The sequence below is a fragment of the Sapajus apella genome, unplaced genomic scaffold, assembly GCF_009761245.1.
Source record: "Sapajus apella isolate SASKATOON/1434 unplaced genomic scaffold, GSC_monkey_1.0 scaffold19, whole genome shotgun sequence".
In the NCBI taxonomy this organism is placed as follows: domain Eukaryota; kingdom Metazoa; phylum Chordata; class Mammalia; order Primates; family Cebidae; genus Sapajus; species Sapajus apella.
The window spans coordinates 25,681,842-25,707,626 of NW_022436959.1; the positions used below are offsets into that span (position 1 = coordinate 25,681,842).

At 36.0% G+C, this 25,785-nt stretch overlaps 1 protein-coding gene across 4 annotated transcripts in view; it reads left to right on the forward strand.

Moving 5' to 3' along the window:
• The window catches only part of THSD7A (thrombospondin type 1 domain containing 7A), a 491,756-nt gene that overhangs the window by 331,632 nt on the left and 134,339 nt on the right, over positions 1-25,785 (forward strand). For all 4 annotated transcript variants that reach the window (XM_032286742.1, XM_032286743.1, XM_032286744.1 and 1 more), the window contains exon 7: positions 22,456-22,650. In XM_032286742.1, coding sequence (XP_032142633.1) covers positions 22,456-22,650 — 195 coding nt within the window. The remainder of the gene's footprint in view (positions 1-22,455; positions 22,651-25,785) is intronic.

Consider the following 25,785-nt stretch of genomic DNA (forward strand, 5'->3'; position numbering starts at 1 on the left):
GTGGTTGGTGGGTAGTTGTTTTTTTTTTTTTTTTTTATTCAGACGCTCACGTTTCTTTGTTTATAATTTATTTTTAATTGACACATATTAATTGCATATATTTGTGGGTATGGTGTGATATTTTGGTACACATATACATCGTATAATGATCAAGTCAGAGTAATTAGCATAGCCTTTACCTCAAACACTTTACATTTATTTGTAGTGAGAACAGTAATGCTGATTATCTTCCAATCTTCACATTCTAAATATGTTGTTTAAATTATTTCTGATTATTCAGATGTTGTCTCTTAATTTTAAGATTTGTAACTGCACTGTTAAAGTGGATCATCTGTAAATTATAAATATTAATTTACATATGTAGAAACAAAAAGCAGCATTAAAAATTTATTTCAGTTCAATATATTTCTAACCGTTGAAATCACATTGTGTGGTAACTAAATCTAGAACAATTTTGTTGGATGAGAATGTGTAAAGAAAATGTCTAATTTTTGACTTTATATTATATAAGTCCATTTATCAACCATCTTTGTGTCTTGAAATGATTGCAGTTCATCACTGCTATAGTACATGCTAATTGGTTACATGCCGTAAACCAAAACATGTCCATACCAAAGCCCCAAAGAAAACTGGTTTGCAATGGAATATAGAAAGCTAAAAACATTAAACTTTACAATTATATTTAAAAGTTAATATTTAAAGATTTAAAAGTCATATCTAAAGTGTATCTTTTTTTTAATTTTATTTTATTGTGGTAAGAACACTTAACATTATGAAATGTACCCTCATATTCTTCAGCATACAATACATTATTGTTGGCTATTGGTACAGTGTTATATAGAAGATCTCTAGGGTTTATAAATCTGGCTTCACTGAAACTTTATGCCAATTAGTTGGTAACTCTGCATTTCCCTCTCCTGGAGCCCCTGGAAGCTACCATTCTACTTTTTGATTCTATGAATTTAACTATTTTATATATCTCAATCGGAATTGTGTTGTATTCATACTGATGTGACTGGCTTATTTCACTTAGCATAATGTCCTCAAGATTCATCCATCTTATGGCATATTGCAGAATTTCCTTCTTTTTTAAGGCTAAATGTTATTCCACTGTATGTATATACCACACTTATGTTGTTACTATAAGTTGACAATTGTGAATAATGCTTCAATGAACATGGTAGTGCTAATATCACTTTGACATCCTGATTTCTGCTTTTAGGGATAATTACCCAGAAATGGGGTTATAGCATCATATGGTGGTTATATTTTTAATTTTCTCATAAACCACCATATCATTTCTCAGAGTAGCTATACCATTTTGCATTCTCATCAGTAATGTACAAGGATTCTAATTTCTTCATATTCTCGCCAATAGTTGTCTTTTGTTTTTCACCTGTTGTTTTTGGTTTGTCTGCCTTTGATAATAGCTATTCCGACAGGTGTGAAGTGGCATCTCATGTGGTTTTGATTTGCATTTACCTGATGATTAGTGCCATTAAACATTTTTTTCAAATACTTGTTGGCTCATTGTATTTCTTCTTTGAAGAACTGTCTATTCTCCTTAACCTGTTTGGTAATGCAGTTACTCTTTTTGACTCTGTGTCCCCACCCAAATCTCATCTTGAATTGTAATCCCCAGGTGTCAAGAGAGGGACCTGGTGGGAGGTAATTGGATCGTGAGGGTGGTTTTCCCCATGCTGTTCTCGTGGCAGTGAGTAAATTCTCATGAGATCTAGTGTGCTGCTGGATTTGGTGTGCAAGTATTTCACTAAGTATTAGTTGCATCAGTGTTCATCAAGGATATTGGCATGAAGTTTTTGTTGATATTGTGGTGTCTCTGCCATGTTTGGGTGTCAGGATGATGCTGGTCTCATAGAATTAGTTAGGGAGAAGGCCCTCTTCCTCATTCTTTTGGAAGAGCTTCTATAGGAATGGTACCAGCTTTTCTTTATATGTCTAGTAGAATTCACCTATGAATTGATTAGGTCCTCCTGGGCTTTGTTGTTGTTAGTAGGCTGTTTATTACTGATTTAAATCTGGAGCTCATTATTGATCTTTTCAAGAAATCAACTTTTTCCTGGTTCCATTTTGGGAGGGAGTATATATCCAAGAATTTATTTATATCTTCTGGGTTTTAGAGTTTGTGTGCATAGAGTTGTTTGTAGTGGTTTCTGATGGTTATTTATATTTCTGTAGGGTCAGTGGTAACATTCCCTTTATCATTTCTAATCATGTTTATTTGGCTTTTCTCTCTTTTCTTCCTGTTAGTCTAACTAGTGGCAAAACTATTTTATTATTTTTTTCAAAAAACAAACTCCTGGATTCATAAACATTTTGAATGGTTCTTGTGTCTTAATTTCCTCCAGTTCGACTCTGATTTTTACTATTTCTCATATTCTGCCAGCTTTAGGGTTTATTTGCTATTACTTCTCTAATTCAGTTGTAAAGTTACGTTAATTTGAGTTCTTTCTAATTTTTTGATGTGGGCCTTTTAGTTCTATGAATTTTTCTTTTAACACTGCCTTAGCTATTTCCCAGAGATTCAGGTATGTTGTATCTTTGTTCTCATTATTTTCAAAGAACTTCTTGATTTATGCCTCAAGTTCAGTATTTGCCAAAAGTCATTCAGGAGCATGTTGTTTAATTTCTATGTAATTGTCTGGTTTCGAGCAATTTTCATTGTGTTGACTTCTATTTTTACTGTTCTGTGGTCCAAGAGTGTGTTTGGCATGGTTCTGGTTCTTTTACATTTGTTGAGGATTGTTTCATGTCCAATTATGTGGTCAGTTTTAGAGTATGTGCCATGTGGCAATGAGAATGTAAATTCTGTTGTTTTGGGGTGGAGATTTCTGTTATAGTCTATCAGATCCATTGAGTCCAATGCTGAGTTTAGGTCCTGAATATCTTTGTTAATGTTCTGCCTCAGTGATCTGTCTAATACTGTCGGTGGAGTATTCAAGTCTCCCACTATTATTGTGTGAGAGTCTATGTCTCTTTGTAGGTCTCAGGAACTTGCTTTATGAATCTGCCTGCTCCTGTGTTTAGTGCATATGTGTTTAGGATAGCTAGGTCTTCTTATTGAATTGAACCCTTTACCATTATGTAATGCCCAGTTTTATCTTTTTTTCCATCTTGGTTGGTTTGAAATCTGTTTTGTCTGAAATTAGGATTGCAACTCCTTTCTTCTGTTTTCCATTTGCTTGGTAGATTTTTCTCCATCTCTTTATTTTGAGCATATGCGTGCCATTATATGTGAAATGGGTCTCTTGAAGACAACATACCTTTGGGCATCGCTTTTTTATCCAGCTTGCCACTCTGTGCCTTTTAAGTGGGGTTATTTCACCCATTTACATTCAAGATTAGTATTAATACATGTAGATTTGACCTTATCATTGTGCTGTTAGCTGGTTATTATGTTGGCTTGTTTGTGTGGTCACTTTATAGTAACCCTGGCCTGTGTGTTTAAGTGTGTTTTTGAATTCACTGGTAATGGTCTTTCCTATCTATATTTAGTGCTCCTTTCAAGATCTCTCGTGTAGTAATGAAGTCTATCAACATTTGCTTGTCTGAAAAGAATCTTACTTCTCCTTCACTTAGGAAGCTCAGTTTGGCTAGATACGAAATCTTGGTTGAAGATTCTTTTTTCTTTAAGAATGTTGAATATACCCACCCAATCTCTTCTGGCTTATAGAGTTTCTGCTCAGAGGTCCACTCTTAGCTTGATTGTGATTCCTTTGTAGGTAACCTTCTCCTACTCTTTAGCTGCCTTTAACATTTTTTCAACCTTGAAAAATCTGATGATTTGGTGTCTAGGGGATGGATGATCTTCTTGTATAGAATCTTGCAGGAGTTCTCTTAATTTCCTGATTTTGACTGTTGGCCTCTCTAACAAGGATGGGGAGGTTTTCATAGACAGTATCCTGAAATATATTTTCCAAGTTGTTTGTTTTCTTCCCCTCCCTTTCAGGATTGCCACTGATTCATAGATTTGGCCTCTTCACATAATCCCATACTTTGCAGATGTTTTGATTATTACTTTTGACTCTTTGTTCTTTACTTTGTCTGACTCTTATTTCAGAGAACCAGTCTTCAAGTTCTGAGATTCTTTTCTCAGCTTGTTTTATATTGCTGTTAATACTTGTGATTGCATTGTGACATTCTTATATTGTGTTACTCAGCTCTGTCAGACCTATTAGGTTATTTTTTGTACTGGCTATGTTGTCCTTCGGCTCCTGTATCACTTTATTGTGAATCTCGTTTTCCTTGGATTGGGATGTGCCATCCTCCTGAATTTCAATGATCTTTGTTCCTATCCATATTATGAATTCTATTTTTGTCATTCCAGTCAGTTCAGCCTGGTTAAGAACAACTTGGTACTCCTGGGCTGCCCACTGAAGCTCTGGGGCAATCTTGGTGTCTATGTTTCTTCTTCAGCTTAGAGGTAACAGAGGAAGAGATCTTACTAGTGGTTGTAGTCAAGAGTCATTTGCTTGACTCCTGGGAATCAGAGAGATGTGCAGTCAGCATGTCATGCTCACTGTAGTCAGCCCAAGATGGAAAGCTTGTGTGGGCCCAAGCCAGAGGTTCCCTGTCTGGTGACAAAACCATGAAGGATGTGTGGGTCCCTAGGGAGTTGGACTGGCCTCCCCTTCTTGGATCAACTGCAGCTTGTTGGAGGTGTGGATAAGGCACATATGGTCTTTGCTCCTTCATTAGTATGAGGGTGGCAAGGGCTATTCCACTACAGAGGCAGTGGCAGAGGCTTTCAATTGCCCCTGAAGGCAGGAGTTGCTGAGTTGGTGCTGGCTAGATAGCTGTGGTGCAGGGTGGCTGAAGGTCCAGACTTGTAGGACCTGCCCAGTGAGGAGATTTGGGAACAGGCACCCATGTCACAATCTGGCCACTTTTCCATAGAGCTGCTTGGTTTGCTTGGGACCTGCTTCAGTCCCCAGTCACCTCAGATTTTACAGAACCTGGAGGTGTCACCAGTGAAGGCTGTGAAACAGCGAAGATGGCAGCCTCTGTCTCCCTCTAGGAGCTTTGTCCCAGGGAAGTAGGGACCTATTTGGCACCCAAAGGCATTGGCAGAAACTGGCTGGAGACCCTAGATGGGAGGTCCTGTCCAGTGAGGAGGAGTAGGATCAGGACCTGCTTTAAAAATCAGCCTGGTTATATTTTGATAAAGCAGCTGTGCTCTGCTGGGGGTCCACTTCACTTCAGATACTCTGAAGCCCAAAGACTGGAATGGCTAAGTTACCCAAACAGCAAAGATGGTGGCCCACCCCTTCCTCTGGGAATACAGTCCCAGGGAGAATTCAGATCTCTGTCAACTGCAGAACTCAAGCAGGAATGGCTTGAGGTCCCAGTTGGGAGGTTCCACCCAATGAAGACAGACAGGATTGGGTTCCTGCTTAAAGCAGCAGTCCAACCACATTTTCGTAGCACCATTATACTTTGCTGGGGGATACCTTTCACCCCAGCTTGGCTCAGACTTTCCAAAGCCTGAAGGCTGAAATGGCTAAAGCACCCAAACAGCAAAGATGGCATCCCACCCCTTTCCCTGAGAGCTGCTTCTTAGGAATTCCAAGCCAGAGGTTCTTATCTTATGACGTGCCATTAAATGGGGCCTGTGGGCTGTTGTGGCTCAGCCCCATGGCTTCGACCTCTTCCCTAGGGTATGTACAGGAGTCTAACCTCCCACTTTGCCAGATTTGCAGCTCCTTTTGCCGGAATGCCCAAGTATCTAAACCTCCAAGGTCTCCACACATGCCTGGGTGGCTGTTCTGCCAAGACTCCACATAGTTCTGTCTGTCGGACTGAAGAGTAAAGGTGGAGTGGGTTCACAAAGAGATCTACTCACCCAAGCGTTGCAAAGATCTGTAGGGGAAGCATGGTTTCCCAGGATTGTTCATTCACTCACCACTTCCCGGGCTCCATATTGCTCCCAGGTGAGAGCCATTATCTTGTCTTGTTTTTCTTCATTCTTTGTGGGTCAAGTTGTTTCCTTGATTAATCCCAATGCGAGTACCTGGATGTTTCAGTTGAAGGTGTTGTATTTAGTTGCCCCTTCTGTTCCTCTCCCTGAGATCCACACTCCTAGCATACTAGCTGCTTCCAGTTGGCCATTTTGGCTACTAATCTACAGTTATTCTTAATATAAACATTTTCCAAGTAGAAAGTTCCATACTGTACTAAAGATTATTGACAGTGCATTATACTACAAAAAAAATGTATTTACCAAAAGAAAAGAAAAATCAGTGTTTGCCATATCTTTGGAACAGCATTGGATTGGTAATTGGCTTTGTTTGAACTACTTACACAGAGATTACCTTATTTCTAATTCCCCCTTGAAAAATGGAATGAGATACATTTTTATCAATATCATTAGTTTTATATTTGAGATGTGCACCAAAATATCTGGCGTATCTCAGTAGATATGTGTTGATTACCTTATTGATTGGTAGGTTTTGGCTACGTCCCCAACCAAATCTCATTTTGAATTATAGTTCCCATAATCCCCATGCATTGTGAAAGAGATCTGGTGAGAGATAATTGAATCATGGAGTTGGTTTCCCCCATGCTATTCTCATTGTAGTAAGTAAGTTCTCACAAGGTCTGGTGGTTTTATAAGGTCTACCCCCTTCTCTGGACTCTTGTTCTTCTCCTTCCTGCCACCATGTGAAGGATATGTTTGCTTCCCCTCCCACCATGATTGTTAGTTTCCTGAGGCCTCCCCAACCATTCTGAACTGTGAGTCAATTAAACCTCTTTCCTTTATAAATTACCTAGTCTTGGGTATGTCCTTAGAGTAGCCTGAGAACAAACTAATACCTTGATTTGTGTTGGATAGTTTAATTTCTGGATTCACAACACCTGTGTTGTCTGCTAAATAAAGTCTCAAAAATTTTTAGCCTCAGTGTCTTTATTTACCTAGATTCAATTATTGCTGACTTTGGTTCTACTCTTGGTTGACTTAATGTTTTCATTTGTTTCAAGAACATTTCATTGTATGTTTTTACCCCTTGTATGTTTGAGTGAAATTTGCTGCTTTTATATTTCATCTGTATAGTTTTCTATATTCCCTGCTTGTAAAAATTAGTGTAAGCAGTTTAAATAGCCACAGGCTCCCAGCCCTTGGAAGAAGTGTAATGTGTTTGTGTTTTCTTGGTGCATTAGATAGTTGAGCACAATGCTGTAAAGGAATATCTGTAATCTCTGTAACAATAATTTGGCCTCACACATGAAAAAAATTACAAATATTTGAGCCCCAAACCTCAACTCATATAGTAACTGAATACCCAATTCTATCATCAACTTGTGTGACCTTGGGCAGGTATTTTCTGTGCTATGGGGCTCATTTCCTAATCCTTAACTAGATCACTTCTCACGTATTTTATTTCCACACACACAACAGTATTCTATTGAAAAATCACAAGAGAAGGCAAATAAATTAAGCAAGTCTCTCACACTAAGAAGGAACAACACAGTATAAAGTTGGGGACATTAATTAACTTTCATGCTTAGTTTTATTTTTGTTTCTCTGTAATATGTGTATAATAATCATGTCTACCTCAAAGAGTTTTTGGAAAATTATATCAGTTAAATCCTATAAAGCACTTAATGCCTGGTACATAACAATGCACAATAAAAGTCAGAAATTATTAGTTCCATGTTATGATTTTGTGTTCATGACTTTAAGACTAGATTTCAGGAGCATTATAGTCACGTATAAGCATAGCATTTCTATATAGTTATGATTCTGTAGAATATATTACTTTAAAAATTCATGATATTAGAAGACTAGCTGACAATATTCTCCCATTTCGGTCTGGATTAGTATTCTTTCCATGGACTTCCCAGTAACTTAACTTGTCTAAAAATCTTAACTCTTCAAATCCCCTGTTATTTTGATTCTGTGTATTTCATCTCATCCATTTTCCCCCGGCTTCATAAGTCCATCCAAACCCAAGCAAAGTAGCTTCTTATTCTTAGCCTCAGGGTAAAGACTTCAAAAGTCTTAGCACATTATCTGTGAAACTCATTCTCCCTGCATCTGCTCTCCTTGTTTGATCACATAGGCAGCCTCTATTCTATCTTTAACATGTGCACATAAGCCAAACCCTTTTTAAGACTTTTCTAGTTCAATAGTGGTTTTGATTTTTTAATGACTTCTAGAGAACAGTATCTTGGCATACAATGCTAGAAGATACAGTTTACAGTAGAAAATCTTCAAATTGATTTTATGTTATCTTCATTGAAACTGTTGAGCAACTACTACAGAATTGGGAGATAAAAGTGTCAGTTTGTGAGTGAATGTGGTAACGATTTCCTTAGCTGCTTTAGCAAAAGCATTCACGTACAAATACTGTTTATTTCTCTTCTTTATTTGCTTATCTAGTTACTATTAACATTTTTCTCTTAAGTACCTGTGACCAAGGGCCTTCTAAAGTTTACCCAGTTGTTGCATTTGTTCTGAGCCACAGATTATAAAGGTATGATATAAAACAGCACATACATGCAGGGTGTTAAATATTGTTTTTTGTTGGCTGAAAAATATAAGGTTTATGGATATTATAAAGTCACTACAAAATGCCTATAAATAATTTGGGATTGTTTGCGACATATCTGACACATAAGGCATTATATTTATCATATAATAATCAATATAAAAAAGACAACATTCCAATGTCATACGATAATGGGACATTTTATACACACTAAAAATTGTAAATAGAGATGTTTATTTAAGCATGCACAGTTTTACTTGTAATTAAAAACCTTCATTTGAAACAACTATTATGGTATTTTTACCAGTGAATTTGCAAAGATGAAAGAAAAACCCATTTTGGTGAGCACAAATAAAAGGAGGGATAATGTGTTAAATATTTTTAAATAACGTTAAATTATGAATCAGAAGAAATTTTATTTCAGTAAGCAGTGGTTTGTAAGGTAGACTTTTAAAACTTTTCTAATGAGTATAATGTTTCTGGCAATTTATCAAGCTACAAGTTTGAAAAAAGAAATGCACCAAAGGTCAAGTTGCCCATAAAAGCATTACTGAAATGTCAAAAACAATTACACTGCACAGAAGAATAAACCCCCAAATATATTAAACATCCATTTATGGAAAGTCATCTTTGTAGTGCAATTTCATTTCTCAAACTTATACTTTTGATTATTTCCAAATTTTAATATGCTACATAGAATTAATACATTTTTAGGACATGGATGAACCTGGAAACCATCATTCTCAGCAAACTTACAGAAGAGCAGAAGATCAAACACCGCATGTTCTCACTCATAGGCGGGTGTTGAACAATGAGAACACATGGACACAGGGAGGGGAGCACTACACACTGGGGTCAGTTGGGGGGAAATAGGGGAGGGACAGTGGGGGGTGGGGAGCTGGGGAAAGATAGCATGGGGAGAGATGCCAGATGTAGGTGATGGGGAGGAAGGCAGCAAATCACACTGCCACGTGTGTACCTATGCAACAATCTTGCATGTTCTTCACATGTACCCCAAAACCTAAAATGCAATAAAATAAATGGGAAAAAAAAATACATTTTAAGAATTGATTATCTCTGAAAGAAAAAGAAAAGTATATTTTAGAAAATGCTGTATTATAAAGATTTAAGTAAAACATAAGCTTATTTATTTCACCAGCTTTTATGAAGTGCCTCTAAAAGGATGCTTGTGCCTGGAAGTTATCGTGTTATGATGTAGAGAACACAGACTTTGGAGTCTGGGAATGTGGGCTAAAAATCCTGCCTTTGCCACTAAATATCTGGTAACTTTGGGCAAGGAGAAAATAATTCTTTCTGATTATCTATTTCAAATGCTGTAAAATGTGACTTTTAAAGTGTATTTCCCATTTGAATTGCCATATTATCATGCTTGGACACAGTAGCTATTCATAAGGATTATTTTCGTTCCTTTTATCCCTGGATGTAATAATCAGTGTATAACTCATAGATTTTTAAACATTAAAGAAACATTGTAAAAGAATGTTAGATTATTTTACCTGAAATTTCAGTTGTAGGCTGATCTAGATTGGGAAGAGGTTTGAGTCTCTTGAAGTCAGTTCTGTCGTTTGGGGGTTTTTTGTGTTTTTTGTTTTGTTTTGAAATTTACAATAGAAAGAGTGGGAATTAAGAGAGGAGGACTTATTTAAAAAATGGTTGATTACTCCTAGAGGTTTTATTTATTTTATTTAACAAAGTATTTAGTGATGAAGACACAGGCACTGACCAATCAGAAGAGATGTTGTGACCAATTTGTTTTGTTTTTAAAACTCAATATGCCTTTATCCGTGCAAACCAGCACACATCAAGTGACTATTGGTGCCAGAAGATCGTATAATATCTGTGGCCTAATCTACTTTTATTTCAGTTTTAGAGACTATTTTCTTCTTTCTATGGAAGCAAAACTCTCACTCTTTATCTATACCTGTTTTTAGATTTCAGATAAAATTATACTAAGTGTGTATTGGTATAAATCTGTGCGTGTGTGTGTGTGTTTCTTCAGAGCAGCAATTGTATTGTATTGAATCATAATTAAATAGTCCTCCTACCACTCATCAAAATACCTTATAAACTAGATGATATTATCCCCAAAGGTCTCTATTAGGCTACCATTACTATAAGACTTCATTACCCTGTCTGTTCATAGATGACCATGAAACAAAAAAGAGTTCAGTCTGGTTTACTTATGGCTCTTTATAATACTTAAGTAATTGCTTCAACTCAGAGCACGAGATGAACAACAAAAAACAACTCTTGAAGACAAATTAAAATGGTGCAATGGGTCAATATTATTTACCTTCAATTAAATAACCATATGTAAATTCAAGTTACAAATATGACTAGGAGAGTTTGGTTTGAACCATCAACTCTTCCTTCTTTCATATTGGAGTTTAAACAGGAATGACCAGAGATAGTAGTTCCTAACTACTATGCATTGGAAGCATTTTGGGACCTTTTAAAAATGAATAATCTTAATATCTTCCCCTGTCCACCCAGTTGAGCAGTTCTCTGATGGAAACTGAAGATAGGATTTTTAGAAACTTCCCATCAGGTTTGAAACGTGTGAGCTAGACTAATTCTTCTATCTTGTTCAATATTCTTGTTCTCGTTGTTCTTTAATTTCAGCATGTGTTGACTAGTTCCACAGTTCCATCTTGGCCCATTCCAGACTCACCAACTGTTTACCAGGTCAGATACGAACATCTTACAGAACTCTCACTCTTGTTTTCTGCAACTACTCATTAACCGTGATTTGATTTGGTGTCGTTAATAGACACTTTCTTTCTCAATTGCCGAGCTGATGATGCTTTCTATATCAGCTATATATTTTTTATTACAAATTATCGTAATTGTTAATAATGCTGAGACAGCCCTGAGCAACTTTTCATAAATGCTCACTGTTGATGAAATGGCTGGGAGTTCCTAATATATGTGTGGTTTCCAATGTGGAAGAGAACCATTTCTGACCACTTCATAGAGCACTTCCTCCATCGCTGAAATTTTGTTTTCCCTAGGATTCTTTACCTGTGATTTCCTAGCAGACAACTATGAAGATGAAAGGGTCAGACTGTGATTTACTCAGCTGCAGGCCTTAGGCTAGTCTTTATGGTTCAAACTTTCTGTGTTTCTATATGGGGGTATAGAGGACGGGGTGGGAAGTCTTGGAAAAGTTTAATGGTGATGATTAATTCCTTGGATTAGATTCTGCTTCAAAGCCTTCCCATATAGACCAATCTCCTACATTTATATTGTTCTGTTTTCCTCATTTCCAAGCACTTAGCTTCTATTCTCTCCAAATGTTGTTCAGATTTCACTGCCTTAAAAATGTTTTTCTTTATGAACTGTGCCATCTCTAATCACTTCATCAATCCACAGCCTCCATCAGTGAGTCAACATTTTACACTGAGTTTACTGGTGCATGTTTTTATGTGATAAATATAGAATGTCTTAGTCATTTGCTCTTACTCATCCTGGCAAGATTCTGAAGTCAAATATAGGTATATTTAAATTGTTTCATAATTCCCCTATTACCCAGTGGACTTGTTTGCACACTATGATCTTGTAATAACTATCTGTGGAATATGTGAAATAACTGTACCCTTTTTATTTTTATGAATCTGAAAGAAATCCCAAGTAGTAGGAGTACAGAAAGAGAGGCAGTAATTACTGTTTTAAGCCAGAAACTTCACAAATTGAAATTGGTTTTTAACCTTGCCCTAAAGAGTGGATAAAGGCACAGAGTCATCTTCTTCCAGGCCGTGGGGTCTTTTGCACTTCTCTAGTTGCAACTGTACTCGGAGGTTAGAAAATGGATTTGCTAGACAAGGTGTGTCAAGTGGGGGCAGATGGCAGAATGTCTTTAAAACACAACAGACATGAATACATCCTTGATCAGGAGAACCACAGGGAGTCATTAGAGGGTGTAATGTAGTCACAGAGTGTGGCTGGCAGGCTATTTGGCTGATAATTTGCAGGACAGATTGGAAGTATGAGGATCCCTCAGAGAAAAAAAATGTGAGATAACCAAGGCTTAAGAACAGAAAGGAGGAAAGAAAAAGCCGCTCAAAGGGCTCACCCACAAAGAGCACTGCAAGGTTCCGCCAGGGACTGACGAGATTAGAACCTACGAGCTGCGTTAGTGTGATGGAGGGCAAAGCTGGAGAGATCAACACAGGAGCTGAATTTCATCCCCAAGTAAATGGAATTCTGTTGAAGCACTTGATGTGGAACCATCTATTTATGTAAGCTCTTAAATCAGTTAATCCAATAGATTCTGATAAATGTGTCTATTTGGGTGAGTGTATTGATTAACTCTTCAAAATGACCACAATATATAATTTAGTTAGTAGCGTAATTCCTCTCATTTACTACTGTAATGTAGCTCAGTGTAACTGCATCATAGCGCTTCCAGAAAAAGTTTGTTTTTCTTCCTGCTAGAAGATGCCTGAGAAGATTCGATGACTGAAAGTAGCTGTGTATAGCTGTTTAAATTACCATTTTAAAAAGTTCATGTTAATTATGTAGTCTACAGAAAGAAAGGGGACTAAAGGAGCTTTATAGAATGCTATATGTCTTAGTACTTCTGCTGATCACTGTGAGCTAAATATTGTGTAGTATAACTTTCAGTAAAACTTTTTAATTGAAGCCCGAAGAGATTTACAACCCAGCTCTAAATAATTTATAAAATATGGACTATAAGATTTAATAATCAAAAATACATGAATTAGCTTTTCCTAGGGTTTTTGGATTTCCTCCCAACTGATCAAGATTATACTCTCAGTCTAGTACGATGTATATACCTGTAACTTTTCACAAGCCCACACATAAGCAAAATTAGGGAAAAAAAAATGATTAAGTATATCTAATCGAGTGAATTGGAACACAGTGGGGTTTAGGATGGAGCAGATCCATTTCCATAGTAGTTTGGGAGGGATGGTCAACTCCTCCACAGGTGAGTGATGAAAATAGGCATGCTACTGCATATTGAGCAATCTTCACCTATGTGCCAATAAAATTTTTTCTCAGTTAATACGTATAGCAATACCATAAGTACTATTATTAGCTTCCATTAAGATTAAGTAAGTTTTAGAATAGTTAAATAATATGTTCAGGGGCACATTATTAGTAAGTGGGAAGCTAGAATATGAACTAGTTACTAAAAAACTAAATTTGGAGGATATGAAAAATAACATTGCAGTTCATTTCAAGCTTAAAAACAACTGAGAGGAATGAAATCACAAGAAAGAACTATTCAAGAATGAAAATCTGAAATGAATAACTCTGGGGAAAAAAGGAATAAAACATTTATCACACCTTTATTGCAAAATACGTGTGCATTCAGTTATACCCATATTGCGCACTCAGAGACCATGCGTATGTACCGTGATAGCTGGAATTAAACAGGAGCAGAAGTCGTGAGTCTCACGTCAAAACTTAACAGAGTACATACATATCCTTTTTTTCTGTCTAACCTCAAGTGAAATCCTTAGCCAGAGTTATTAGGAAGAGAAGTCACAGACGTTTTAATAAAAATTGTTTGCCTAATGCCCTGCTTACTAAGTGGGCAACTTATATCATGAGTGGGTTAAATTCAATAAAAGAAGAAAATGGAAGTTATGATTGGATTTAGCCCTAAATTTTCATTATGCATTTCAAAGTCATATTATTTACTGAACTTTGTTAAAATGGGTTCTATCTCCAGAATGAATTTAAATGATATATTATTGACTACATCAAGGCCTGGACTGGGAAGTGGATGCTATCAGAAGAAGGAAGACAGCTTTTTACCCCAGCATCACCAATTCATTTTGCTAGGGTCATGAAGGAAAAATAAGAGCATAAAAATGTGAACAGAAACTTGAGATTTTAAAAAGTGGTGGGAAAGAAAGGATAGTGGAAACATAATAGACAAACTTACTGTGCATAAAAGTGGTTTTGAAAATGATTTAAAAAAAAAAAAAACCATGAAAGTAATTTGTATTATAATGTGAAGACACCCAGGTTTCTTAAAGATATAGGTAAATACATATGTGGGAATAAAGAAAGAGAAGCCTAAAGATAATATATATATTACAAATTGAATATTAAGGATTTGTCAAAGTAAAACTTGTATCAGACAAAGCTAAACTAGCAAAGAAAACTGTATTTGAGATTATTAAAACAGGAGACTGAACTCGACCCTTGCAGGAATGTTTTTAAATACTGGAGTGACCTAGTAGAAAAAGTACTAGAGGACATTAGGGGGCAGGGTGAACAGTGGGGTATGCCAAGCACAGTGGGTTATTCCTGATTTTGCAAATGCTTTTCTCTATGATTAGGCCCTCTGTGTTTGCCAATTGATGCCCGTAGAAGCTAGTTACCTACCCTCCTACAGAGACTGGGAGATCAGAGCACTATTTCCTTCAATCTTTAAATTTCAAAGACACGGTTCCTATTTCCTTGAGAAAATTCCTGGCTTGCAAAACTGGCAAGAGGCTGGGAGAGGATTGGCTGGTAGAAGATTTACCTACATTACAAAGGGGCAGAGAAAGAATGTACAATTGCAAGTGATCTAAAATAAGTCCTTTAAGAAAAAAGAGGTCAAGGGCCTATAATCAGAAAGAAATCTGCCTAATGCTTAATCAAACTGAAGTGAATTTCAAGGCCTTCTTGGTTAGGTTCTAATAAGCTAACAGTTGGAAATGCATAAACTCCAGTATGTTTTTCTTTTGCAGAAAAGCAATATATGTTCTTGGATTTTAGGTTCACTTTTTCCCCTCATCCAACAAATATTTACTGTGAAACTATAATAACAGTAACTAAATCAAGGACTTGAGATATAAAGATATTGAATAAGACAGACTCTCTGGCCAGAAGGTTCTCATAGGCTAGTGGGAGTAAAGGTGAGTAAACAGGCAATAACAAAAAGTTTTAAAAGTGATATGTCTGCGATGCTATGGGAGCAGAGAGGGCAGAGCACAACTCCATCTGGGGAATTTGAGAAAGTTGAAGAAGGTTCACAGAGGAAGAAAACCGAGTCCTAAAGGAAGACGGAGAGAGTTGGGAACACCAGGCATGAAGAATAGTGTTTGCAAAATGTCAGAGGAATCAAAAAGCAGCTTGTCAGTTCATGAAAAAATGAATAGTTTTCTGTGGATAGAATGTAGGGAAAACATGAGGCAATGACAGAAGATTTGATTTTCTTTTCTCTGGTAAGGAAGTTGGTTTTCAGTTAATATATATTGGAGAGACTATAGTATTCAGAGTTACATTTTAGAAACACGCCATTGGGATACAAGGGAAATGAGGTACAGCAGAATCCCAGGGAAAGTGTGCAATGATCTGGAAGAGAAAATGGATTCAAGACTTTTTAAATTGGGCTCATTACCTGGATATGGTAGCAAAAGTAGTGCAGAGCTTAAAATTGACCTGGAAACTTTCCTTTTAAAATGAAGTAATACGTAGCTTCACTTTGAGAAGGGGAGTGAAGAATGACACATAAGTCTCAATTAATGGGTCTTCTTCAGTAAGCTGAGAGTGATTCTGGACCTACATACCTTATGGTTGTTAAAGAGTTCAGATAAGATAGTTATATGAAAATGTTTTCTAGAAAGGTCTATGCAAATATGAGACTCCATTTTTCCCTCTTCAATTCTTTTTTAAACTTTTATTGTTATCAATAAAAAAATAAATATATAAAGACTCACTACCAAAAGTCAATGTGAATTTTTAAGATAATTTCTGAAGAACACAAAACATGTCAAAAATAGTAATAATTATCAGAGTTATTGTGGATTTTATATAGATCTGGCAAGAGAAATCTAATCTCAAAATTACAATCCCAGAGTCTCTCTAAATAATGTGCTTTTTAATCTTGGCTCTGTGTCTGATTTCTCTCTGCTTCAATTTCTCCTTTCTGCTTACCTGCTTTCAAGTCTATTATACTGATGAGTTTCAATTTTACAGGGGAGGTGTTTTGCACATAGCGCTATTGTGACTGTTAAAATCAACCATACGTGCTATACATTTCTATGATTTAAGAAAAGAATCAGAATAATTTTAGCGACATTTAGAGAATAGGCAGAATATTGATAGTTTGGCTGTGTCCCCACCCAAATCTCACCTTGAATTGTAATAATCTCCACGTGTAAAGGGTGGGCGAGGTGGAGATATTTAAATCATTGGGGTAGTCTCCCCTATACTGTGGTACTGAATAATTCTCATGAGATCTGATAGTTTTATAAATGGGAGTTCCCCTGCACAAGCTCTCTTGTCTGCCACCATATAAGGCATGCCTTTCCTTCTCCTTTGCCTTTGCCTTCCGCCACATTTGTGAAGCCTTCCCAGCCATAACTCTCAGTCCATTAAAACTTTTTTTCTTTATAAATTACCCAGTTTTGGGTATGTCTTGGTTAGCAGCATGAAAATGGACTAACACAAATATGTGTATGCTTTGCATTAAAATAACATTGATGATATATTTAATGTATTAATTTTTACATTCTTAGCTCAATTCCTAAACCATAGAAATGTTGAAACTATAAAAACCTTAATGAACCATGGTTTATCTTTTATTTTTTTTAGGCTCTAACACAATAAATGCAATAAACTGTCATATATACTTTTACCCCCCCCCAAAAAAAAAAAAAGGCTATCTATTGCTCTCAATTCTCATTTTGTGTTTCTATGGAAATTTTCATGAATTTTTATGGTAATTACCTTAAGCAGATGTTTTAGTCTCTTATCATGATAATAAGAGACACAGCAGAATAAAAAGGAATACTTTGGAAGAGCTCATGAGAGTATGATGGGATTCATGAAAATAGACCAAATCAGGAAACATTTAGGAGTGACTTTAAAATGTCAAAATACATGTTTAAGTTTATTAGAATGGTAAATTATAAAAAATATTTTTTAAATTACATTTGTGAAGAAAAATTAAATGGGGGAATACAGATATAAACCTTTAAATCTCATTTTTAGTTTACAAAAATAAACTTAAACATTTTCATTTTATATCTCAGCCTCTTGCATAGGGTATTTCAAACAAGTTTAAACAGTATATGCTTCAGTTAAAACTTCAAAGTAAGGTGTGAATTGTAAAGAGTAGACAATGGTTCACTTATTTAGTCTGCGTTATAAATTTGATGTATCATGCCAGGTTTGGTTATAATGCCTAGACCTTTGTGGGTGAGAAAAACAAAATTATATAAATGCAAAGCAATCCTTTGAAACCATTTATGTTGGTAAATATATGCCAAAAAAGATAGTATATTTAATACTAATGCACAAAGGCATGCATGAGGAGGATTCTAAATGTTTATGACATCACGATCAAAATCTAGCTAAGAAATTGTCCTCAAAATCTAGCTAAGAAATTGTCCTCAAAATCTAGCTAAGAAATTGTCCTCAGAGAGACTAAAACAAGTTGCATTGGCTTGTACCTACACCAGTGACAGAACTACATAAATCACAGTAGTGATAATAAGACATGTCTGCCCAGAATTAATAGGATGCACTCTTGGATAATCAAAGTCTCAAATAGTTTTATAGTGGGGACATCTGCTGGATGAATATGTCCTAACTGTGGGGCTGCTGATATGAAAAAGTGGAATTCCCATGGTGCTAAGCAGCAAACCTTAACATTTCTCTATATATATGAGTATAAAGTAACTTGATATTTAGATATGTGCATGCTTAATGTACTGAGTGTTACGCACGATAGTTCTTACGCAATCAAAATAAAATGTACCAATCCGAAACAAGATTTAACGTGAGAATGAGGGATGAAATTATTTTATCCTACTCTTATAAGACCGTAAGAGTAGAGTAAGATCTATAAGTAAGATAAAATTAACCTTATAAGTAAGATAAAATTAGCCTCAAAAAGTGGCTAGAACTGACAAGTTGTGAAGTTGCCTGTGACAGACATTGAACCAACATTACATTTTATTTTATTTTATTTTATTATTTTATTTTATTTATTTTGCCTGTGGTTTCCCAGATGAACTATGCAATCTGAAGATTTAGGTTAAAAAGAGGATAGCTCCTAAGGGTTCCAATTAGCTGAGTTGATTAAAGCATTCATTGAAAGCAAAATCACATATTTGAATGACTCCATATTCTCATAGATCAATTGCTATTTGTTCAATGACTGTGAGCCAAAACATGTCACACTTGATTCGTCAGCAGTCCATGTCTTTGTATTTGTAGTACTGTATGGCTGACACCATGCATCACTGTGTTGGCAGACAACTCGAGAGTACCTGTTTCTTGACTTCTTTGGAGACAAAGGCTTATCAATTATTTAGTGCCTTGGCATCTTGAGTTCTCTGCCAAGAAGAACCCCAATCTAGTTCAAAAGTAGATTGGGGTATTTGTCAGAACTCATTTCAAATCTCTGTTCCTTTAGTCAAACCTCTGCTGTTTGAGAAAGATAACTTAACCTTGTTGAGTCTCAATTTCTTTTAAAGTAAAAAATAATACCTATATCAAAAGGTTATTGTGAGAATTAGCTGAGGTGATGTATACAACATTCATACATTCTTAGCATAGTGCCTGACAGAAGGTGGGCATTCAGCAACTATCCATCGAATAAATATTTTCAGCCACGGATACTCTGTATGAAGAGAAGTGTAAATAGAATCTCCACAAGAAGCAAATGCCATTAGGTTTGAAGTCTAGATGAATTCATTTTACATAGCTTCCCATCAAGAGACAATCTGGTTCTAATCAAACCAGACAACAATGAATGGAGAAAAAATCTAGAGCATTTTCTTAGATTTTATGTGCATTTTATTTTAAGGCTAGGTGCAATGGCTCATGCCTGTAATCCCAGCACTTTCAGAGGCCGAAATGGGCGGATCACAAGGTCAGGAGTTTGAGACCAGCCTGCCAGCATGGTGAAACCCCATCTCTACTAAAAATACAAAAATTTGCCAAGCATGGTGGTGCATACCTGTAGTCCCAGGTACTCTGGAGGCTAAAGCAGGAGAATCGCTTGACCCCAGGAGATGGAGGTTGCAGTGAGTTGAGCAGAGATTGCACCTTTGCACTCGAGCCTGGGTGACAGAGCAAGGCTTGCTCTCAAAAATAATAATAATAAAGTTGTGATTCAGTGGGTGAATCTGAGAGGCTGCATTTCCAGCAAACTCCAAAACTCCAGGGAGTCCATATGTTGCTGTCCACTGAATGTATTTTCACAAGGCCCTAGGGCATTTGAATGCATGACAAAAAATACTGCACTTAGATCTCTCTTTGTCTAGACCAACATGCTATTTCCTAGAACAACTCAAAATTTCTTTAACAAAAAATGATTTAGTGCTTTCCATGTTCCAGGCACTATTTTGTGTTCTAAGTATAAAGTAGCAACCAGGTCAGATATGGATAACACTCTCATTTAGTCTAGTGGTAAAGTCAGGCAATAAACATGTTAACCAACTAATTAATATAGATTCTAGTGGTAATTAAAAGTACAACAAAAATAAACTGAAGTGACTGGAAGAGTGTGTATGGTCAATGAAGTCTCCTCTAGGAGGGAGAAAATTGAATGCAAACTTGAATGCTGAGAAACAGGCTTCTGTGTGAAGACCTGAAATTTTCATACAAAGTGAAGAGAAAGTACAATACTGCTGAGACAACAGTAGGCTTGATTTGCAGAGGAAAGGGAGAAAAGGCATTGTGGCTAGAACATAAAGCTTCAGCCTAAATGTGAGACAGTGATCAGAGCAGTGAAAAGGGACAAGATCATACCTGGAAGAGCTGGGGGTGGTGCAGAAGTCACTCTGAAACCATCAGGGAAATCTCAGAAGTTGGTCGTAGATGGGTTTTAACAGCACCACAGAGGATTAAGGGTGGTGGAAGAAATGATCCTACAGGAAAATACGCCTGGCTGAGCAGAACAAGATGATTGAAAAGGAGCTAAAATAAGATACAGGACACAAATTGCCAGGAGGGGGGGTGGCGGGGGAAGCATAACTTAGAAGAGAAGAAAGGTCAAAATTGCACATTTCTTTGGTTTACATGACGACAAACAAAAATGTATGACTTGTGCCAGGCAAGCTAATCGAATGCACCCTTGTAGCAAACTCTCCATTGCCAGAGAATAAATTATATTTTTCTGAATAGAAAAGATTGGGTAGCTATTAGAGGAGACACAAAACTGCAACGTTTGTTAGATATAGAATATGGTCCCAAAGTTTTCTTGCTTTCCACAGAGTATTGGAAACAAAAGTGAGAGAAGTTAGGTGGTACAATGAAAGACGGCAGTGAAGGAAACAAGGTATAAGGGAGGCCCCCTTGCCCTAAGAAAAAGCCTAGTAAAAAAAGACGCATCATTATCATGTCAAGTGTAAAATATGAAAGGCCTCATACTAGAATGATTTAACTAAGAATGAATAATATAACATTTACTCAATTGTACTTTTAATGAGGCTCCCTTACTTGTGAGTAAGTCTAATGATTTAAGGCCCTGCCATGTAGTGGCTATTAACACGTAGGTGTATTCCAATTGACTTCTGATTTTGTCTAATGATCAAAGGCTCTGCAAGCTAGTAGCTATTAACATGTTAGAGCTTTTCCAATTCACTCCTGATTTTCTGTCTTGTTTTTAAAATATATGAATACATTAAAATGATGTCCCTAACTCCCCAAGTGAGAATCAGCTCGGAGTATTTTGTTCAGTAGCCGCTGCAAGAAATGGGAAGGTTAGTCACCCTTTCTCACTGGAATGCCTAATGCAAGGCACATGTTTTTTATATATTCATCCAGAATTATGATTATATTCTGTGGGAAAATAGCAGGTTAATTTTTGTTTGATTGCGTATGCATCTTTTTTGTGTAGCCTGGATAAGATGCTATTCTATGACAATCAACTACCAGAAATCCAGCCATTTAACATTTACTATCTGTTCCATTCCATTGACCTCATTTAGCACTTACATTAATCAACTAAACCAGATTTCAGAGTTTTTATTCTACCCTGTTTTGATTATTCCATTGGTTGTTTTTGGCCTTTGTTAACAGCAACAATATTTTGTTTCTCATTGGCCTTTTATGTATCTCATTTCACTCATTCAGCAAATACCAAATGAATGTCAATTTTTTGGTCAATCTCTGGAGTGTCAAAGGCAAAGTGAGGGAGTGGAGTGAGATGAGACTAGGAAGAGAAACATAGCAAGGTCATTTGCGGTCCTGTAAACTTTTGAAAAATCTGGCCTTTATGTTAGGAGCGCCAGGAAACTAATGAAAAATACTGAGCACCGGAGTGACACCTTGTTACTTCTGCCATTTGCTTGTTTGGTCTTGTTTCCCTCCCTCTCCAATTGGGATCACCTTAAGCTTTGACTTTATAATGTTGTCCTATCATACATTTCCTGTCTATTTCCAACTAACAATTTCTTATGAAAGAAGGTTGCCAATTATATGAAAATAACTACCCTGAGAGACACAATAGAGTTTGTAAATAGACACCTATTAGTTGGTTCATGAAAACATAAGATAGATGCTATGGATAGTCATTATTTGTAAATCATGACTGATCTCCAATAAAGAAATAAAGAGGGGACATACTTTGTTAATGCTCCTTATTACAACTCAAAAGTATGAGTATAAAATTTAATACTTAATGGGCAGGTATCTGTGGCATAAGAATCCTCTCAACATTGTGCATGATCTACCCATGTATGCTCCTGAGAATGAAAGAAGCCTCATTTAGGGTCATGAGTGTATGTGTGTGTGTGTATGCTTGTTCCTGGTGTTCTATTAACATCTGGCTATAGTAGGAAATCCCTCTTTTGGCTTTGTATTTTTGTGTGTGTATGTTTTTTGTTTGTTTGTTTTTAAGTAAGACCAAAAGAAAGATAATGTAACTTATCTGGGTACCCAGATTCAGTTGCTCATTTTACATTGAATTAACAATAATAGTTGTTGATGGTCATGTCTTCCCCAGGAGAAGAAGTTGACAGACTGCTGTGCAGAGATGCCATCTTCCCCATCCCTGTGGCCTGTGATGCCCCATGCCCGAGAGACTGTGTGCTCACCACATGGTCTACGTGGTCCTCCTGCTCTCACACCTGCTCAGGGAAAACCACAGAAGGGAAACAGATACGAGCACGATCTATTCTGGCCTATGCGGGTGAAGAAGGTGAGTCGCCAGCTTCAGACGCCATCTAGGTTCATTTCAAAAGTTAGTATGCATCTTTTTTGTGTAGCCTGGATAAGATGCTATTCTATGACAATCAACTACCAGAAACCCAGCCATTTAACATTTAACATCTGTTGATGTGTAGAGAAATTTGATCCTGTTCCCCAAAACTGATCTTGAAAATGGATCATTAATAAAGGAGGGAAGACTTTTAAAAGTGAACTCATTTTGCTTTTTCCCAGCCTCCCAGTCATTAGAGTTCTTTGTAAGCCAAAGTGTTAAGCCTTTGAATACATCTGAAAATGGTTCTCAAAATTCCAGATGTTTCATTGTTTTTTTCTGAATTTCAAAAGTCGGTTTTATCCTTTGAAATCATATTCTACTTTTTCATAAATAAATACATATGTCCAATAATAAAGTTTATTTAAGACCACCACAAGCATATCTACTGTTCGACTGAAAGTTGCAATTTTCAGTTTCTTTCAGTTTCTTGAATACAGGCTCTGAGATCCAGAAATCTCATAAGTAAATCTTGTTCATTTTTAAAATATGTTGCTCCTAAATCACTTCACCCTATAGGGTGAATAAAGCATGTTTGTCACATATTTATACCTCTCTTGCGAGCTTTATTGCCAAGAAATACAAGGCTCTTGGTAATTGTCTCTCAAGATGATATCCAAATGCTAATTTGGCCTCTGTGTGACTGGGCGATGTAATGTCATACTTAATCTTGTCATTCTGAAAAATAACACAGGAGTGAGAAAAGCATAAAAGTCAATCAAGTTTGTTCACATCAAGGCATGTTCTTAAGAATATAAGTATATGTTATTTAAACATTATCAAGCTAAATGACTCTTTGTTCACATTTAGCACTGGTAGATGATTATTTCTGTTTGTAATAAGCTTAATATTTTATGTTTTCCTCAAATTGATAATTTGGGGGGAGTTCTGTGTTGCCTATACCTTTTTCTTTTCTTCTGTTTATGAAGTATTTTAGTGATAGAAACAGGATAGTTTTCCTGGCCATATTTGCTGTGTGTGTAATAACTATGCAAACATATAACTACCTCGGTCTTTGCACATGGGTGTTACATGACTAAAACAAACATTTTACATACAACAAAAGCCAAGCTGTGTGAAATTCTAGATTTTATTTATAATGTTCAGAAAATTTTTCTACCATCTTAATATATACTTAACTCCTTGCTTCAAAAAGTGTATCTATTGAAAAATAGAACCTTTTACAAAGAAAATTCTGTTTCTTGTGTTGTCATACAATGACTGTAACTTTGTGAAGATTGTATGCAGACTTCAGACTCTATCAGCTCAGATTGTGTCTTGGGCTTCATTAAAATTAGATCTGTGGTCATCCTGCTTCCCGTAAATTCATTATACCCAGAAGACACTTGCTGCGTGACTAGTAATGAGTGACTTTTCACCCCGTAAGTCACATGGCAAGGATTTTGCTATGCTTGCAGAACTCACTAGATCATTATTCCTGAAGACATGTTGCTTCACACTGAAAGGTCATGAAATGTTTTAAAGGCAGAAGTTTGTGATTGCTCTTTGATGTGTATTGTCCACTTAGTTTGAAAGGGTAAGTCTTTGATAATTTTTAATTAAGTTTAGTGGTTGCATTACAAGCAAGTTGTGCTGGAAAGTTATAGATGTTTATATAGTAAATCATAAGGGTATTAATTTAAAACATAATTTTATTTCTTAAAGTTTTGTTTTAATTGATACATAATAATTGTACATATTTATAGGCTACAGTGTGACATAAATTGTATAATAATCAAATCAGTGTAATTAGCATATCCATCACCTCAAACATTATTTCTTTTAGCAAGGGCATTGAGAATCTTCTAGCTATTTTGAAATACATAATACATTATTATAAAACATGTTTTTAAATGGAAGCCATAAAAGAAACTCTGTTAATGCTATTTGTCTCTACTGCTATTTACCTGTTACTAACATTTATAAAAGCTGGTATAATTATACAAAATTTATACTTCGAAGCCTATTTATTTAGTACCTATTATTTGATGGACACTGGAACACATTTTATGAGAAATTTATACTTCAAAGCCTGTTTATTTAGTACCTATTATTTGTTGGACATTGAAACACATTTTTCTTACTCAAAATAAATATTTTCTAATTCTGAACTTTAATGATTTAGGAACAGTATCTGCAGGAAGTTTTAAAATATGTTTCCCTGTTACTTAGATAACCCTTTATAATTCTATACAAAAGTAGGTCTTTCCATTATTCTTCAAGAATTAGTCCTTCGTGTCATAAATGTTCTTAAATTCCTGTGGATCAGACACTGATAGTGATAACTTTAAAGGAAAGTGTCACATTGGAGAATGATATATGGAGTGTTTAGACAAGAAATTGTATGATTTTCTATGGAAATAACGTGTAGGATAAGTCCATGTGAAAAATAGATCTGGAATTTATGAAATAAATGCTCCAACCTGTACTTTTGTTTCCCTTAATTGGAATGCCACCATTAAACAATATGGAAGGTTAGATAACTCGTTGTAATTATTAAGATAGACTAGGTTGTGCTTCAGTAATGGACAGCCCAGACATTCAGGAGCTTTAAAGAACAGTTTTATTTACTTGTTCCTCATGGAAACTTAGCTACAATTTGGGTAACTCTCCAGGGCAGTTTGTCCTTCAGGAAATGTTACAACGTTGCATCATCATGTGAAGACCTGGTCCCACAATCTTTGTGTGCCAGAGGAAGAAAATACTTGGAGAATCTATCTGTGGATTTTAAAGAATCAGCAATTCTCTCATCTAAGAGTGATTTATGTCATTTCTCTCATTTCATTGTTAATGTAAGTTTTATAACTATGCCTAACGTCAAGGAGAATGAGGAAATATAATCCTATTGTGTGCTAAAAAGAGAGGAGCATTGACTAGTAGTCTTATTCCTGATTTACTCTGTGTTCTTATTGTGTATATATGCATCAATATCTATATCTATATCCATAGATGGATGATAAATAACTAATCCATATGGTCCCAGTTCAGTAGATAAAACAGGGCTCTCCATTGTGAAGATGTTAGGATGAATTATTTTTCTTCCTCTTAAATGAATGACAGAATGATAGAATGATG